The sequence below is a fragment of the Dysidea avara genome, chromosome 1 (assembly GCF_963678975.1).
Source record: "Dysidea avara chromosome 1, odDysAvar1.4, whole genome shotgun sequence".
Classification (NCBI taxonomy): Eukaryota; Metazoa; Porifera; class Demospongiae; order Dictyoceratida; family Dysideidae; genus Dysidea; species Dysidea avara.
Window position 1 is genome coordinate 32238802 of NC_089272.1, and position 20268 is coordinate 32259069.

Sequence of the window (20268 nt, forward strand, 5' to 3'; positions counted from 1 at the left end):
TCAAGTGGCCCCTTTCGGGCTGTGGTAGGGGGCAAAATACCCCAGTTACCCCCAATGTGGGCGGCCCTGGCCACTAATATTACAGTTATATTTTAACATTCTGTCACTGTAATCTGGGGTTTCTGTCAAAACCATGGAAACTCACCTACTGTTATCAACAGTGCATTGCTTATTCTAGCAAAAAGTATTGAAATCCCATCCAAAAACAGCTTATAGCTGTAAAAAAAGTGCACGTCCAAGTAAAGCAGAGTTAACTGCGACAAAAAGTAATGATATCATAATGCGGCCATGTGCGAGGTGTGCAAGTTGTAGAATTAATATTAGCTAATCAGATAATACAATGTTATTGTTAAGTGTTAATGAGAACTATGTGATGCTGCTAGTTTTTAAGTGTGTGAGCATCTTCATAAATGCCACATAAATTTAATTCTCAATAAAGCAATGTGTATAGATTCTCTGATAGTAATAAACAGTTTGAGTTTGGCCGCATTTCCTGTATACAGCAATGCTACGAACAAAGGAAAGGTGGCCAAACTCAAACTATTTATTACTATCAGAGAATCTATACACATTGCTTTATTGAGAATTAAATTTATGTGGCATTTATGAAGATGCTCACACACTTAAAAACTAGCAGCATCACATAGTTCTCATTAACACTTTAACAATAACATTGTATTATCTGATTAGCTAATGTTAATTTTACAACTTGCACACCTCGCACATGGCCGCATTATGATATCATTACTTTTTGTCGCAGTTAACTCTGCTTTACTTGGATGTGCACTTTTTTACAGCTATAAGCTGTTTTTGGATGGGTCCCATATACATGTAAGTACTCTATTTTAAGGAAACATTTGCATACAGTCAACATGTCATATTTGTAATACTGTATGTAAACCATGACTATGAGGTCACACTTACATATATACGCCCTGAAGTCAAAGAAAGTTTATTGTTGATAAACCCCAAGATGAAGGTGAGGGGTTTATCAAAAGTAAAGATCTGATGACTGAGGAGGAGTTGTATATAAGTGCAATACATCAACGTAGACGTTGTTCATATGATACAGAATACCTTGTAATTTACATTCACTACACAAAACACATCAACTAACTTAACAAATGAACTTAAATGTAATTCATCATAGTTTGGCATAATAGAGTTGTTCGTAGGCTTCTAGTGATTGAATTTGATAGTAATGGACAATCAGTTGTGGGAATTATTAAACATACTTCCATATTTAGGACTTGTCTGTTCATGTCAACAAATGTAGGAGCATTGTTACCGATAATTGAAGTCGTGAGGCATGTCTATAAAATGAATCCAGTGGGTGAACCCATCCTGGCTGGGGTGAATGGTCATCCAGCATGGCACAAGCCATTAGCCTGCACTGGCTAATCATACTGGTACCCACTGTGGGCTGTTTGCCTTCAAATAGTGTAACACACATCAAAGGTGAGTACATTCATTTAGTACTTACATAACTAACCGCAATAAGTATACGTGGTGGCTGTCTTTATATACTCACCGGTTCAGGTGGTTTGAGGTCTTAATGTACACCCAGTGGCTCATTCAAAGTTTCATTTGATCATGGTGTATGTACAGATGGTATATAGCGTCTGTTAACATGTACATATTCCAGTATATACACAAAGTTACTTACATTCCAGGCCACAGTACATTCATTGTCCAGGTCCACAGGAGCACACATGACACTAACATTTTGGACTTGGTTGGGTGCTGTAACAGAATATAAAACGAGCAAATTTAAGTTGACGTGCTATTTCAAAACTCAGGTGCCCAGTTAATAATATCCCTAGATACAATATAACCAAGAATTTAATCAACAACCTATAAATTACATGTGGCATAATAATGTTTAATTAGCTAATTCTGGCTTCATTATTTACAGTGTTCATCGATCATTTGTAATCAAACAATTACCATTATTTAATTTAGTATGAAAGCGCAAACAAAACATCATCTATAAGATGAAGATTCACCAGAGCATTCCTTTAGTTCTTTACATACACTGTACTGTACGTAGATAAAGAAACACACATATCAAAAGGAAATTGCAAATCTGACGACTATACAAAAAGGTAAGTGTTAACAAGTCATGAGTATACACTGCTTATTTCAACCTGAAACTATCTCAGAGGAAAACTTACTTATGTGGAAGTAAAGTTACAATGCAGGCATACAACCTTTGTACAACCTTCATTTACTAGCTGGCCTTTTAACATAACAACTTTTCATTTTCATGGGTGCAGACAAGAAATACATCTGTGTAGGCACTTATACACACAAACACCAGACTAATAGTAATGTTATGTGAAATGGATTTCTAAAGTGTGGTTGCAATCGGCTTTACAAAATGCTTCCTAAAACCATAATAAATGCCTTTGTATGCTATGTACTGAACCAGAAATAACAAATCACTTTCAATTTAATGGAGGGGTTTCCTTAATTACTCATGAATGTGAAACTAAAGAATAAAGCTTTCGGGAAATCTTAAAAGAAAAGATCTTGTATGTACAGTGTTACCTTTATTTGCATGTTAATACCATACCTGTTTCACTTCCCGTACAAAAGTCTCAATAGTACCAGTGAAATTTATCCCGTATTTCACTGACAGCAGTGAAAAAGTTGTAATTGCAATTTCATTGGCTAGAATTTATGTTAACAATGTAGTGCCAATTAGTGTCGACGCATGTTTAGTACATAGTGACAAATTGCGTACATAGCAAAGCTAATGCACAGCATGCGCATATGCAGCGAGTATGGTATTAACTGGGAATAGCATGGGTAGCAGTGAAATTTGGGATAAATACCACTCTTGTTGTATTGGAAATGGTAAATTTCACTCGGCTTCGCCTCGTGAAATTTATCCCCATTTCCAATACAACACTCATGATATTTATCCCAAATTTCACTGCTACCCATGCTATTACTAGTACAAATGGTATGGAATATGCAAATCAGTAAAATTGCTGCAGTTCATATCTTGTGGTAAACTTTTGTACTCACAAATTACTGGATTGCACTAAGTATACTCACCAGCAAGTATTCTCATCACAGGATCTGATGATCCAACAGTATTATTAGCAGATATCGATATAGTATAGTTAACAGTGATGATGGGTACAGTGTAGCTGATATCAAGTGTGGTAACATCACTGCCAGTAACATGTGTCACTGGACACACTGTGTTATCACTACAACTTGTAATGATAGTATAGTTCAGTATGGGATCAAAGTTAGCAAATGGTACACCCCAGTTGAGTGTGAAGCTGAACTGTGTAGGTTGTGCTGGGAACTGTGGTGTGGCACTGACAGAAGACATATCCAACATCACACCAGGAACCATATTAGGAACATCTGTGAAGAATGCAAAGATGAACAGAGGTCATACAATATTATATTAATGTAATATTTTATAAGTGTTCTATCAACAAACAGTTTGACACATTTTATGTACACTAGTGCTTCTGGGATCTGAGAACTGCTGTAGTTTTGAAGCTTTGCACTTTAGTTTCTATATTTCTCAGGATAGTTGCTCAGTACTGGCTATCAGTTGGTCCAAGCTGGACAACACCAAACATGACACACAGAGGACTGATGTCCCCTAAAGCACATGATGGCAGACCATAACAGTGAAAAGTAAAGCCTACACCTCAACCAAAACAAGCATCAATATAATGTATGCAACATTTGTTTGCCAACATGGAACCTAAACTGTAATAGCAAATGGACTCACATTGTAGGAGAAAAGCACCTCAATCACCCTCTCATCATAAACATGCCTCTACATAGCAGCATACAGAAAGGTGAATTGAAGCTTGCAAAGGAGGTGGACATCCCAATTCTGGTAATGTGGCAATGTACATTGCCACATTACCAGAATTAACAACTACATACAGTATTATTCAGAGTTACCTTTACTCAGATTTGGAATTCCAATTAACTAAATGTCTAAATAGTCATTCTGCTAGGTTTACATATTATGTACAGCTCAAAGATCCCACACTCATAATAATAATAATAATAATAGCTACCTAAAAGAATACTAATCTTCTACAAAAAGGTGGTGATCACAAGAGAGGTTAATGTGATGTTATGTTCAAGACTGACACCACCATCCAACAATTTTAAAATGCAAAAATCAGACCCTATAAGAGCATACAGTGTATACTCCACAAACTTTGCTTGTGATCACTGTCTGGAGAAACTCATCCAAGATGCAAGCAAGAACTTTACTTCTAATAACTGTGCTTTTATTGTATTTAGCTAGGCTAAAGTCATGCATCACCATATGCACACACTTGCACTGGAGAGCTGAGGATACCTGACAGTTCAGTGATTTGATACACCAGACAACATGTTGGTGTGAATACATTAAAATTGATTATTCCTGACCTTAGTAAGCAGTCTCAGTTAAATAAAATTTCAATGCATGACTAAAGCTATCAATTACTGAAACACGGGAGTGGCCATTACACTTCAATTTCAGTTACATTCAATTATGTACTATAGCATTGCAAACATAGAACAGTATGGGAAGCACCTCTGCAATCAATCCAGTCATGGAAATTACGAGTGAGCAGTGCTCCAACTATGAAGTACCGAAACACAATATGGCTATTTCACTTCAGTTTCGTCTTTGTTCCATGTACCTTACCTTTATACATTATCACAACAAAGAACAGTAAAAGAAGTGCGATCCAGACACACTACAGAAAATAAAATACTAAAGCAACTGCTGCATGTTACCACAAATCAACGCCTACACAGTAGTGTAGGACACAAAGGAGGACAAAGGTAGGATCATGATACCTGCATCATATATAGCTGCTGTGGTTGGCAAAAAGGCACATCTTAGGCAAAAGCAACATTGAAGAATTCAAACCTGTAGCCTCAACCATTGTGGAGATGTACACGGCTAACAGCAACAACAGTTAGTTAGTCAAGCAATCAATTAGCAGAAAATTCAATTTAATAAAAATTTCATAGAAATTTGTTGGACTTGCTACAAAGACATATATAGGCTTGGTTGTGTCTAACCAATACTGCCAAGCTGTCATGAAGTAAAAGTGAGGATGATTTTTGGGTAATATTTTTGAGCAACGAAGCCCAACCTCCATGATCCCTACTAAACAGTGCTACCATACTGTATGATACTAATATTGTAGGTAACCTTCCTTGTTTCATTACTTTTTGCTTCTATGATCTTTACTCATATTTCATTTCCTTGCACTATCACTAGCATTACACATACAGTACAGCACATGTACAGTATATACACTGAAACCTCTCTTTAATTTGACACCTCTGTAATACAGAATACTTCATCTATAACCTGACATTGTTTTGTATACCAAAGAGACTTTTTACAACTTCAATAATCCGACATCCTTGCTAATTTTCTTATCCCAATGAGCATCGGACTATAGAGGTTTCACTGTATTGAGAAATACTGTATGTACAGTACCTGCCAAATACACTATTCCAGTATCAATAACAGGATTAGGATCGATAAGTACTCCACATCCATAAAGTGTATCATTAGCTGATTCAGTAACAATTAACATGTTTCCATCAGCCATTACTCCATCCGGTAGTTCACCACTGGTTTTACGAGTTGCAGTATCATTTATGATCCAAAATCTCCCAACTGTGATGTTACAAGTGAAAGTCACATTACCACCAGGAAATAGTACTGCAGTGTCAGGTGTAAAGGAGATTATTATGTCTATGTAAATAAATTGTGTTGAGTAACGCAGCACTGGTCTATATACAGTATCTACAGTAGGTATAATTCCAGTCCAGTTTTGGAAAAAAATGGATATTTTATCTGCTGAATAGATCATTGCAATCTCAGAAACAATTTTCCAAAATTGGAATTAGCTACTTTGGCATGCATAGAACAATACATTCAAGAGTCCATAGTACAGTAGTTGTAGGGGCCTATAAGCTACTTCACTGTATTCAGGGCCGCCCAGAGAAATTAAGGGGCCCAGGGCAAAGAGTTAAAGTGGGGCTCTTGACCCAAGTTGTAAGGTGAAGACCAAAAAAAAAAAAAAAGGTCACAACCTGCTGGCAATGACAATAACTACCCATCACCAACCATATCTCCTTATCTATAAGCTTGCTACACTGCTCCTCTGAAGAATACTGTGACTGCTCTATTAGAGTATTTAGATCTGACTGCTCTATTAGAATATATCGATCTTTTAAACAGGTATTCAGGGTGCCCTTCATGGGGCCCCTTTCAGGCTGGGGCCCGGGGCAAAATGCCCCAGTTGCCCCCCCCCCCCCCCCCTGTGGGCAGCCCTGACTGTACTGTTGCAGATTTTTTCTTTAGTATTTCAAGGAAATAATGGCAAAATTGACACAAGCAGCATGAAACATCTAACAATTGTAACCACTTCTAGCTACAAGTTTGTACATTATATATACTTTGATTGTGGGTAGGTGTGTAATTAAGCACAGAAAAGAAAACCTTGAGCTCATAATGTTGTTTTTTAAGCGTATTAAAGTAGTTACTTTACTAACATAAACTAAAGTGTGAGCATTAATTATTTCAATGTTAATTGCTAAATCACACTATGTGCTATTAGGAAAATCACAGACCTCTGATGATTTCTGGGAATTCCTGGAATGCATTAATGACAAATGGAGATAGTATATCAAACATATACATATTCCATTCTAGGGTATTCAAAATTTCGATATAAATTATTTCCAATTACATACTGTCTATTGTTGGTAATTCTGAGTGTTTTCAAGGTAATGACTTCAAACATACATGATTACAGCACCTATACAATTACATAGTTTCATGGAGATATGCCATTTTATCACAGTTTAGGGTACACATATTGAAAATTACAGTATCTTCCACATTTATTGCAGTATTGAATATTACAAGCATAGTCTCAAAACTATTAATGCACCACTTTCACTCTTCACCTCAAAGGGAAGAGAAGGTACTATTGCATTAACAAAATGTTTTCCAAACATATATCCCTCCTAGGAGGGAGTATAGGAGAAATACACATGTCAAACAATTTAATATTGATATCGATAAGAGCAGTGTATGTCGATACTTGTGTATCCAGGACTTTTTATCAAGAATCAGTAGTTTGATACTTTCTGAGATCACATGAAAATTTATTCATATTACTTTTATTTACCTGCCAAAAACATGTATGTGTAGTGTCAACACATGATTAATGGCGGACTACAAGTTGATAGTATAAGAAGAGATCCTGAATGAGGTAAGACAATGAGATGATGATAATGACTGAAAATGAAGAGGCTGAAGTTACCGTCATAGATAACTATCACAGGACCATAGTAGTACCTCGAGTAGCACAGATAGTCCCACCATGAAAAGCCATAAAGGTGTTGCTTGGTGTTATTAAGGACAGAAGTAAAATTATGCTATGTGGGAAGATATTAAAGATTGTGGGAATTGATTTACTCAGGTAAACACACCCACTGTTGAGGATACTGCCTGCAAAATATGGTGAAGTAAATCAACATAATATTCTACAGGTTTTGGTACAGGTGAATTATGTGACACTTGCAAAAGACATGTGGACATTGACGATCACAGAAAGATTAACCATGACAACAAAATTCATTAACTTTTTGAAGCTACAGTAGAAACTGGGATTCTTGCAACAGTGAAGTTCAGTGTGGAATACACTGCAGAGCATATTTCTGGTAAGCTTCAAATGGTCATTGATGAGTGGAGAATAATGAACAAGGTGGAAACAATGTAACAGATAATGCAGTAAACATGGTGGCAGCTATGACAATTACTGGGTGAACACATATACACAGCTTTACCAACAGGTTGCACAGTATTCAGCTTTGCTTTTGATTAAGTGTAAAGATATTGTATCACTATAATGTTAATGGTGCAGAACAATTAAGAGAAATTCAATTAAAGTAAAATGTGACTGGATTTTGGAAAAACGATCCAAATCGCACATTAGAAGTTCCGAGATAAACGGTTTTAAAGAATTGAAGCCAGCATAACTCTCCAAGGATAGCAAACACGCGTATGAAATTTACACAAAAGATGCATCAATCTGTTACCTTTCAAGCCACCTCCAGTACTTGTAGCTGCTTGTACAGTTTCCCGCCAAATAAGATAGAAAATCTGAGCAGTTGGACGAGCGAAGTAGTATCACGAGTGCTCACAAAGGGATGGAGGCTGGGGGGTGGCGGGGAGGGCAAAAGTTAGACCTCAAAATGGAGGCAGACCACGATTGGAGTCCAGACACGAGATTACAGGGCTGTGCTGGCTCCTTAGTGGCTGATATGTAGCAAAATCAACAGAGAACACGTCTGGCCAACATTATAAGGCTGTCCACCAGTGAACCACTGACTCTTGCAAAGCCAGGTCCTTCACAAGGCCTGAAACCGCCATTTGAGCACTCCACACCACCCAGAAAAGACGTGTGTAAAAACCAGCCTCGTGTAGTTTGAGTAGTGTTGAGGGTCAAAACTTGTAGTACGATAGTGTAGCTATCCACTGGTGGCGTTAGTTTGATTTTGCCTGATGTGCGATTTGGATCGGTTCTGTAAAATCTGGTCACAAATTGGTTTGAACAAAAACAAGATAATCCAAGAGGCTGAAACAAGGTGGAATTCAAAATTTTGTATGCTTGAAAGTGTGAAGGAGCAACATCAGGCAATAACAACTGCACTTCACCTTTTGAATTGAAATGCTATGTGTATTACAACTGTTGCATTACAACAGCTGAAGAATGCTGTCAATGTACTGCAGCCCTTTGAAGCTGCAACTAGATAAATGTCTGTTGAGAAACATTTTCAGTCTCTGTTCTTATTTCGTTAGCTATGTTCATTTTGAATATGCCATTGGTAATGAAGTTGCAGGCAGATTTTGTACAATGAAAGTGTTCACAATGTAGCTGCTGCCACTCCGGATGGTCCTAGTTTAAAGAAAATCAGAGTCAGAAACTGGACAGCTACTCAACAAAGCTTGCAGCAGCTTATGCAGGAGATGTCGTGGAAGTGGAGTCTGAAACAGCCACTACAGCTTCTTCTGTTGAACATGCCAGTACCAGTAACAAAGTAATACAACTTATGAGAATCGTTTGATTTAAGAATCTCAAACTATTTGGGGAGCTACTCTCCAAGGAAGGTGTTATTATGTAGAGGAGACCATCTTTCCAAAGCATGATGATCCTTTGAGAGATCAAGAGAAGCACTACACACTCAGTATTAGCACTGAAGTACTTGTCAACACCATGCACCTCTGTGTTCTCAGCATACCTCTTTTCAAAAGCATGCAAGGGAGTTTGTAGCAGTAAATTCAAATCACATCGACATGTTGATGTTTCTGAAAAAAAAAAAACTGATGATGTTTTATCAGTCTGAACATTTAACATTCCAAGAAGTTGCAGACACTTATCAATCATATCTTGTATACAACATTAAATACTGTAGCTTCAACCTTATTTCAGAGGATTCAAAGATGATTACAGATACCATACATTAATTTTGAAAATCAGACTAGTAATGCTTTGTAGCTATATAAATTTACCATTAAAATTTGTATTGTATATTGGCTTATGAAGCATGTCAAATTTCAGAGCAATATACTGTCTTCTGCTGTACAACTGTCCTTACAAAATGTGTCAAAATGGATGCACCTCAATAAGATTTCCCAATTGTTCAATCTCTAGAACATGAGATACTATTATAAAAGTTTTCTTCGAGCCTCTAAAAATTTGTGAGAAGTTATATGCACCCTAAGGTTTTGTTCTGGAAATTGACAAGTAACAAGTTGTGGACCTTTGATTGACATTCTAATGTGTATTCAAAGTGCATTTCTTTGTCATGCTTAACAGTTCCACCACTTATTAGTAGGCCTGCACTGATTACTCCATGACAATTACAGGAGTATTAGGTAAGCAAAGTATTGAGCATAGTATAGTAGGCACAATTTTAGGACATAAAACATATGCAATGCTGTACATAAAGCAAGCAGATTGCAATAATCAAGCAGCACAAATGGTAAAATTTAAAAATTGTAGCATCTTCTTAGGGCAGAGTGACTGACATACTCCAGTAAATGGGAAATGTTAGAGTATCACTAAAAAAAACAAAACAAAAAAAAACAGGCTCAGGCCCACCTATTTGGCTACTCCAGATAATCCTAGATAATGCAAGAATGGATCATATTAACTACATGAATCAGTGCTGGGAGTACACGACATCAAGATACCCTATTAGAGCAGTCACCTAACTACTCAAATAGAACATTCAATGGAAACGTATAAGTTGGTTCTTGTATTTACAAATTTATTACTATGTCTTCATTGTAATCAAGTGCATAAGTCTAATGCCTTTATCTACTGATGTATCTACTTGTACAGTGTCTTAAAGATTGCCATAATATTATAGGAGTGTCCTATTCAAGTACATATCTGCAACTGAAAATGCTCTCAGATTTAATAACAAAGCATTCAATTTTATTTTCCTGTGGGAGCATGCCCCTGATCCCCTAATATTAGTATGCTTTACATGCTACAGTGAACCCTTGGTTATCTGAACCCTTTTGTTCTCAGACAATGATAAAAGTGTTCAGATAAGTGAATTGTTTGGATAACTGAAAGGCATACATTTATATACAGAGCTCTGTTGAAATACTCTAATACTGTAGAACATACATCTATACTCAAAATACTCTAATAGAACAGTTATTTCCAATTTCGGATAAACAATGGTACGGGTCAGATAACTGAAGGTCTATTGTATTAATGATTTAAAAAATATTTTGTACTGACAGCCATCCTACATGACTTCCTCCTCCCACAATGAGAGTAGTGTTCATGCAGCTCTGCTTAGGTGGTGGAAATGGGGGGTGGCATGTTCCCCCACTTGGACAATGCCTGCAAGAAAAGATTAAGATACTTTACTAGAGCAGTCAGTTACTCTAAAAACTGTAAAATTAGCTTCTCAAGTAGTAAGTAGTAGTTAAAAGCATAGTAAGTAAATAGGCTCTCTGGGCTTCTAAACTATGAAAATTCAGGCCCCAAGAATAACAAAACCTTTGTATGTTTCAAATTGCATTGGAACTTAAATTTCGTTGTCAAAGTTGGCCCCCTCACTCTTGGCCTGCTCCACTGCCTCTGTATCCAATGATATGTTGTGTATTACCACTATCAGACAAACATATCAAATGTGACCAGATTTTGTACTAAAATCTGATCTAAATAATTACGCTATACTGATAACAATCATTAAGATTTCCTCTCAAAATATGACGGTGCCTCTTTTCATTAATTTTCACACAGACTTTAGCAACATATGTAAATATCTAAACAGTGGTTATGTCACCAAAAATCCTATTATAGCTCCAACTACAGGTATAGTCCATTCGTGTTTACGTTCCTCTGAGCGCCCACCAAATAACAAAGAGGTGAATATGTGTTTACTCCTAATGGTTTTGTATTAGGATAAGCAAACATGTTTGTGTTTGAATCATCCATAGGGGACATTAAGCCTCACAACTTACTTGTGCTTCCTGCACTTAATAATAACAGTGTGTGGCACTTAAAGGGCTTCACAGAGTGCTACCAAAAGTTTGGCCTGTAATATGTGATTGCCCAATGTAACTATTAGCTATAGGATTTTTGGTCACGAGACCACCTTTTAGTTTTATGCATGCAATGCTAATATAAAGAGTTCATAATACGTATTTGTAGGGGGGAGCGTGTCTAACTGTAGTACATTCAACAAACATACTGCTGAAAGTAACACCTCAGGTTTCTCTTAGAAGGCTTGACCTTATCAACACTAATCTTTACCTATCAACAGTTCTCTGTCATCAGTAGAATCAACTTAGAGGTGTACGTATGATCAAAAGTGAACTTGCAACAGTGTGTTTGTACAGGCCATACTGGCAGTTAGACACTCTCTCCCTTATAAATATCTAACTGAATTTTGGAAAATCACCCATATGGGCGTGCATGAAATAATTAGAATTTTCATGTTTAGTGTGCTGCTAATAAGAGCAGGGAACAAATTTTAAAATAATTCAAGAATTTTCTTGTAATTCAAGGTATTGAGAATGGCTTAAAACCATCAACAAGCAGATTTGCACTATATTGTTTGTGGTTTGATCATTAAATATTTTAGGTGTCAAATGCACCCATATGGGTGATTTTACAAAATTCGGTCACATATTATGAACAGTTGTGGATCTGGGAGGGGGGTGCAGGGGGCACGTGCTCCCCCACCCCCATCCCCTTCCTTCATCCCTAGCTTTCTAAACAAATTGCATAAAAGATTGAGATACTCTAATTGAGCAGTCACTCTAAAGCAGTCACAATGTTCATGAGGCTGTATAGATAACTATGAAGCTATGGATAAGGATCTGAATAAGGATCTTTATCAAGACACATGGTAGTGTGTCGTGCGGCCCAAGAAGCCGGCGCATCACACCGTGAGTATATTTACAGGAAGAAAGTAAACGCGATTTTCACACCTTTGTAGCTCCACGATTCTTTATCCGATTGAAACCAAAGTTGCTACAAAAGTGCCAACTAGGTAGGGGAGTCGACATTCCAAATTTAAAGAAAATCGCTACAGCCATTTCCGAGATACGAGTGGCCAAAGTTTGGGTTTTTTCTTCGTTTTTTCTTCTACTTTTTCTTTTCGCACACTTTGCAAAATCTGCCATAAAACACGAATGCATGTTCCAATCGGGCTGAAATTTGACACATGTAAAGAGCTCATTAAGGCAAATCTTTTTTTTTTTTTTTTTTTTTTTTAACCCGGGCTTGATGGACTGCCCTTGCCTACTACCCCCAGCACATAAATGGCCTGTGCTGGACAAACCGGGACTTTCTTAGTCCACGGCAAACTGAGACTCTGCCCGAATCAGCTCCACAATTGGGGGAGTCTTAACATAGTGACCGATGGATGAGCGGGCTCCGCGGATGCATTGTATGGAGGACCGCAAGAGAGAAAAAGATAGACAGCACCTTAACCACCCCATGACAACAGAGTAATCATCGTCCCACTTGTTTGAAAGTTGATGAGCCAAGCGTTGATAAAAAACAGAAGCCTCATGAGCCATACCACCAGAGGCAGACATTACCAGGGGGGTAAAAGAGGCATGCTCCTCCTCACGAATTCTCTGAGCATACGCACGTTTCTTAATGTTCTCGTGCCTCCGATAACAGGAGGCCAGTGATGAGGACACATTAGAAGCAGCCAGAGGGTTGAACACCCGCACATCCATAAAACATCTTTCACTTTTTCCACCCCAAAACCCGTTCATGGCGATGTCAAGACGAGCACCATCTTGGATATTGGCAGAAGCAGGGTAGTCCTGCTGTGAAACCGGCTGGAGCTCTGGTTCAACAGCTACCTGAGAGCATACTTCAGTCAACAGGGTAGCAGTTAGATCTCTGATCTCATTGTGTCAGATAGAAGGTAAGCCACCCTTGGGACAGGATAAAGCATGCTCCACTGAAAAGGAAGTCCCACATGCACAGTGAGCAGGAGTCCGCTGAGGAGACCACCCATAACGTAGTGCCACGGCATCGTGAAACGCGGACTTATGCAGTGCAAAGCCATGTTCCTGTAGGGGCCGGGTGGTAAGCCAGTTGGAGGCCCCTTTGGCTGAGGCTAGATCTAAAGCGCGTTGAGAGGAGGGATCTAAGTGGGTACGCAAACTGGAAGATCTATCCGAATAGTTGGAAGATTTGGAATTGCGGATTGCAGACTTGCAAGATAGCTGTTCTGTTTTAACAATAGCCGAATTGATACCCCGGTCCAGAATGAATTGTGAAAGAGGCTCAGTAATGTGACACGAGGCTGAATACTCCTCAGCTGCAATAAGAGTTGGGTTTATGATACCCAAACCACCATATCGAGGTGGAAGGGCAAATAATTTACGGATTGTGTCATTTGGTGGAGAGCAACCCATCAAAGTAGGGATAAGTACCAGCCGGATGTTGTCCTCAAGGGGTTGTAAAGCCTCTGATATGTTTGGAGTAGTGCGACAAAGGTAGAGCCAATGGCTTGACAAGCCATGAGTGAGAGCGGAATAAGCAGCATGCGGCTGAACTTGTGCGAACTTGGCAAGCCGTGTAATCTCTGCTGACCAACCAACAACCTTGTCCCTCACAAATTCCTGGACATAGGCGTTTGAACCAATGGCAGCCCCAAGGTAGGGATGGCCCGCGGAAGTGATTTGAACATCAATATCTGAGAACAGAGTAGTAGCAATTGAATGGAACCTTTCCTTAGAAACTAACCAAGTTTTAGGAGCATTCACAAAATAGCCAAAAGCAGGTCCCTTAATACAGAGCTGGTTCCACCAGATGAGCAAGTCCTGTATACTGCCACAAGCAAAGGCATCATCAGCATACCAGACCTGATCCACTGTCCCATGAAGTTGATTGATTAAAGGCACTGTAGCAAGGGCATACATAGGCATAGCTAGTGGGTCTCCCTGTGTAGTACCCTCCTCTGATAAAATAACCTCCCCAGAAACAAGCAAAGGCTGGAGACCTATAAATATTGATCAGAATAGTGGAAAGTGGCGGGCACAGTTGTCTGATGTTGTGTAGAGCCACCAAACGGTTCAGCGAGTTAAAGGCATTGGAGGCGTCCACCAGCAACACAGCCTCAGTGCTTCCTTCCTCAAAAACCTTTCGGACAGCATGAACCACAGCCTCCGCCCCAGAAAGTTGCCCCGCACAAAGTTGGTGTGAACCAGCTGCCTCCTGAATGTCATCCCGCAGGATGACCAGCACAGCCTTAGCAACAATACGTCTCATAACCTCGCACACACCAATAGGCCGCACCCAGGATTTTTATTCAAAGCAATGAGGCGACACACCAAAAAAGGCGAGAGCAAATCTGGGGAGAGGAAAACAGTACATAAACGACGAGCAAATGAGGACATTGCAACACACAATTCACCTGAAGCAGAGTGGAATGAGGTACAAAGTCGATTTCAACCACGAGCGTCGATCCCAGAGGGTCCAGCCGCACCAGATGTTTGCAAAGCAGCAGACCTGATAACAGCAGCATTAAGAGAAGAGAATATAACAGGATGTATGGATGGTGGGTCAGCCCAATGCTGTAGAAGACACTTAGAATCCAAAGGCTGAGCTGGAGGATGTTTAGCCCGCAGAACATCGCGAACACAATGGCCGGGAGAAGCAGAATCAGCTATCTCATCCAAGTTTAGAACTCCACCACGTTGGTAACCTGAGACTAATCGTAAAGCAGCCTTGGTTTTACCCTCAAACATTAGCTTAGAAAAGTTACGTACAAGTTGTGCCTCACTTAGTTTTGGTAAATGGCTCTTGAGACGACCCTGTATAGCTCCTCCCTCAGTAACCAGTTCAAGTAGATTCCCATCCTTCCACTGTTTCAGCCGCTGCTCCAATAGGAGAGTGTGATCCTTGTCCTTAGATGTGCGGCTTGGCTTCTGGAGCAGTAATATACAAACCACAACAATTGCCTTAAGGGCGACAGATTCCAGGGAAGAACCCTCACCTACAGCACGAAACAAACGAGCCAGTTCAAGTACAAAAGCCTTACCATCTGAACCCCGTGGAACTGCAAAACTGTTCTTCTTCCAATGTATCACTTCCAAATAAACTTTATCCAATTCTGAGATAAAACAGCTTCCATCAAGATTCCCCCACTGAAAGTTAGGCTGAACTACAGGTTGAAAATCAGGTAGGTCAACAACTGACGAATTGTTCATTAGAATGTCGTTGGAGTTGTTAGAAGTCAAGCAGGGGGCGTTAGGTTCTTCCTCCTCGTCAACCTGCGCGACGGATGAGGGACTTTCCTCCCGGAGAATTGAACTCTGTGGATCCAAACTGGCCCTCGAGCTGGCCTGGAGTGTCGCATTTGGTTCAAAACGGCAACGACGCCTGCCCATCTCATCACGATAAGACACCAAAAACTTCGATATGGGCTGGTCTTGGTAGCGAATGGTTGTCTTCCAGTTCTTAGAAGAAGCTTTACCCGCTTTGCGTTAAAGGTCACATGGAGTCAAAAGGTCCCCATTGAGCCGAACACAACGACTGGTGCCACTGGACAGTTCCTTGGTTATCAACTTCGCTTGCAAAGTCCCACATACTATGTCGACGGCCTCCAGAGTTGAGCGACTCTCCGGGAAACCAGGGAGAGAATCGACCATTACGATTCCCACAATCGAAAAAAAAATTAAGGCGAATCTTAGTACCAAGTTTGGTAGGAATCCGATGAACATGTACGGAGTTATGACCAATTATTTGCGTAAAATTATGTCGAAGGTCTGTCACGCCCACAGGGTAAACCGCTTGAAGGAATGAGCTGAAAATTGCTATGTAGATGGAATAACTATCGTAGGAGTGCCTTTTTGTGGTTTTAAAGGAATCCAGTTAAAGGCCATCGAGATATGACACAAAACCCGACCTGTGTCAAAATTACGTGATCAATTTTTATGAATTAAAAAAAAAATTATTAGTTTTCATGTCTACCAGGCAAACCGTTCAGAGCAGTGAGCTGAAAATCGGTGTGTAGCTGGAATAATTATCATAGAACGTCCTTGCAGTAGAACAGAAGAATCGGATTACAAACCCCTGAGTTATGATTGCAAAGCTAACTACGTGTAGCATATGCAAGATCGAGATACTCTAATAGAACAGTCACCCTAATAGAGCATTCAGCTACGTTTATAATTTACTCCATTATAGAATTATATTACATTGCTGTAGGGAGTTCAGCTACAAACAAGTCACCCTGTAGTCAGATCAGCTAGAAGAAGGTACCTAATAGAGAGTTCAACTACAAAGAAACCATCATGTAGAGAGTTCAGCTGCAAACAAATCACCCTATAGAGAACTCAGCTACAAACAAATTGCCTTGTCGAGAGATCAGCTAGAAGAAGTTACCTTGTAGAGAGTTCAGTTACAAAGAAACCATCGTGTAGAGAGTTCAGCTGCAAACAATCCCCCAGTAGAAAGTTCCACTATGAACAGATCACCCTGTAGAGAGTTCAGTTAGAAACAAGTCATCCTGTAGAGATCAGCTAGAAGAAGTCACCTTGAAGAGAGTTCAGCTACAAATAAACCACCATGTAAGAGAGTTCAGCTGCAAACAAATCACCTGTAAAGAGTTTAGCTAGAAAGAAGTCACCCTGTAGAGAGATGAGCTAGAACAAGTCACCCTGTAGAGAGTTCAGCTACAAAGAAACTACCACATAGAGAGTTCAGCTGCAAACAAATCGCCCTGTAGAGAATTCAGCTACAAACAAATCACCCTGTAGAAAGATCAGCTAGAAGGATCACCTTGTAGACAGTTCAGCTACAAAGAAATCACCCTGCTTCATTTTTTCTTCTTTCTGTGGTAAAGAAAAAAATAAGTTAAAAAGCCCTAAAGCCGGCCATACGCCGGCTTTGGAGTATACAAATACAAAAAGAAGTGAAATCTAATCCAAAACAGCCAAGCTGTAAAAAAAGAGGGTGGCCCTCAGAAAGGCTATGGTGAAAAAAGATGTGAAATCCAAGGTGGCGGCCAAGAAATGGCTGTGATGGTAGGTTAATGGTAAAAAATTAAATGACAACAATTCAGGTGAATTTTGTGCCAAGACTAAGCGGCACCAAATTTACCTGAATTGTTGTTATTACATTTTTTTACCATTAACCTACCATCACAGCCATTTCTTGGCCGCCACCTTGGATTTCACATCTTTTTTCACCATAGCCTTTCTGAGGGCTGCACTCTTTTTTTACAGCTTGGCTGTTTTGGATTATATATAGTTTATAGTAAATGCATTTTTGGTAAAGGGTAGCCATTATTGTGGTGACCTCCTCCTTTACAAACTCTGGGTCCGCCCCTGATCAAATGCTAAAAGCACTGTTATTATCCTAGTGTGTGAAAATCATTTGAAACAATGTAAAGTGGCACCTTTGAAGTCCTATTTTGAGTGAAAACCCTATGGCACACAACATCAATCATAATTGTGATTCATACTAGTGGGCAGTAACTGTAGAATTGACCGGGACAGATGATTTAACCACCACCCTTTAATCAGTGCTGTAAGGCCTTTTGTAATAGAGAGATGGCCTGACCTCCAGCACCCACACAAATAAACTTGTGGCCAAGCCAGGCTTGTATTAAAGTGTTTTTCTAGATCCTGACTAGGTCAAGGGGGTAACACCGAGGCACTCACGGTAGGTAGATCTGCGACCGTGGTCAAAGCCCAAGTCAAAAGTCAAGGCCACCAAATTCGTGCCAAGTCAACGATCAAGGGTGAAAACTTCCAACCCACAATTGAAAAGTACTGAAATATCGTCGCTAGGTTACCAGTTTAATAAAGACTGAAAGAGCTTAGTCACAGGTCAAAGCGAAATTTCGGTGGGTCAAGACTTTGACCGCGGTCGCAGATCTACCTACAGTGAGTGTCCTTGCTAGGTGCACGAGTGTAGTTACATGTTTACTGTACTGTAGCCAGTTTCCCGCCAGTCTTCACCTAACAACGGATTTATATGTCACTACCGTACCTTGTGAATCGCTAAGTTTGGTGCTTAATAAACAGATTAACACGATCAGGGGAGCACTCCATGGTCCGCGTAGTTTAGCGTGGATTCCGGAGATTTCCATCTCTACTGTAATGTTACGAGTATTTTCTAGTCACAAATCATCCCTCGAATCATTAATAGATAGACACCAATTGATAGATACCCCCACTTGGATTGGAAACTCTTACGCGCCTATACCCACAATATAATCTGCATTGCCACTATGCGCGTTTCGCGATTAAAATGTATTAAGCTAGCTGATGCGGATTGGTAACTCTGCTCCGTTCTGCTGGACAGTCCCGCCAACTTACCCTTTGGAATCACAAAAGTGGAAGAAGAAAAAGAGACTTCACTTTCATATTGTTGTGGAGAGGCTTACAGTGTCATCCATTCAATCTGCTCAATCATTTGTGCTGAGGTTTGTGAAACAGTGACTAAATTTACCTCGTAATTGCAACCCAGGAACTGTTTTCCATCCTGATGTTTTAAACCTTCCTTTTTTGCCTGATCTCAAGGAATCTGCTAAGCTATCTTATATCCTGGCTGTTGAACGCTCTGTTGACCCAATTATTGTTGAATTGCGGCATTCTCTCTTGTCTAATGTCTTTCAGGATGCACCAGATGTTGTTTTTGATGCTCTTTCTGCTGCTAAATCTTCAGTTTCTAACATCCATTCCTCTACTTTTAAAGCAAGGCTCGTACCAGTTTACGGTCCTCTCATGTTTGCTATTATTATTATTATTTATCTAATTTGTCAAAATGACAGGGTGGCACCAAAAGGCATAGCCTGTACAAGGGTGCTTCCCTATTGGAATTCCACTCTTGAACCATCGACTGTACAGAATAAATTCCTGGATATAGTTGCCCTAGAACAAAATTGTCCTTTGTGGAAGAGATTAATGTATGATTTACCTGAAAAGCAACTTTCTTTCTTATTGCGTGCCACCTTACCAACACCTATGAATCTGGCTTGCTGGAATATAATCACTAGTCCAGTTTGTACCCTTTGTCACTGTACTCAACCAACAACTAACCATATTTTAACTGGTTGTTCCATTGCACTTGATCAAGGCAGATACACTTGGCGTCATGACGCTGTTCTGCAGGTTCTTGTTTGCAACTTTAAGAAAGACTTACCACCATGTTATAAGATTTATGCAGATCTTCCTGGCTACCAGGCAAGTGTTAGTCCCCCTAGTACTATTCCACCTCATATTACACCTACCTTAAGTAGACCTGATCTTGTGGTAGTTTCCACAGATTCCATTACATTATTAGAACTTACTAATACTGAACATCACCTTTTAGCTGCACGGAACCGTAAAGAAGATCGCTATGGTTCATTACTGACTGACCTTCAACAGGCTGGATTTTCAGTTAATCTTGTGACAATTGAGGTTGGCTGTTTGGGCCATTTCATGCCACAGATTGTCTCTAAACTAAGCAATGTATGCCATCTACCGAAGAATACTATTCGTTGTATTCTTCAGCAAGCAGCTCGTGTTGCAATCTCCTGTTCATACAGGATCTTTAACTCCCGTGCTTCCACTACTTGGGATGTAGTTGATCTGTTTACCTGTTGAGAAGCCATGTATAATTGTTTAGTTTTGTATGTAGTTTTTTTTTTGGTCTTGCCAGAGATCCATACTTATAATAACTTGGTAACCCTGAGACTGGACTC

The 20268-nt window shown here is 39.6% G+C and overlaps 1 protein-coding gene across 3 annotated transcripts in view; it reads right to left on the reverse strand.

The window, feature by feature from the left end:
- LOC136261994 (mucin-5AC-like) overlaps positions 1–18767 on the reverse strand; it is a 48089-nt gene extending 29322 nt beyond the window's left edge. Inside the window, exons 1-4 of one of the 3 annotated variants that reach the window (XM_066056115.1) lie at positions 18570–18767; positions 5495–5755; positions 3064–3384; positions 1667–1743 (exon numbers count right to left, since the gene is read on the reverse strand). In XM_066056115.1, coding sequence (XP_065912187.1) covers positions 1667–1743; positions 3064–3384; positions 5495–5755; positions 18570–18669 — 759 coding nt within the window. In that variant the 5' untranslated portion in view covers positions 18670–18767. The remainder of the gene's footprint in view (positions 1–1666; positions 1744–3063; positions 3385–5494; positions 5756–18569) is intronic. The other 2 variants (XM_066056125.1, XM_066056134.1) reach the window with 2 other exon arrangements.
- Between the last annotated feature and the right edge of the window lie 1501 nt (positions 18768–20268).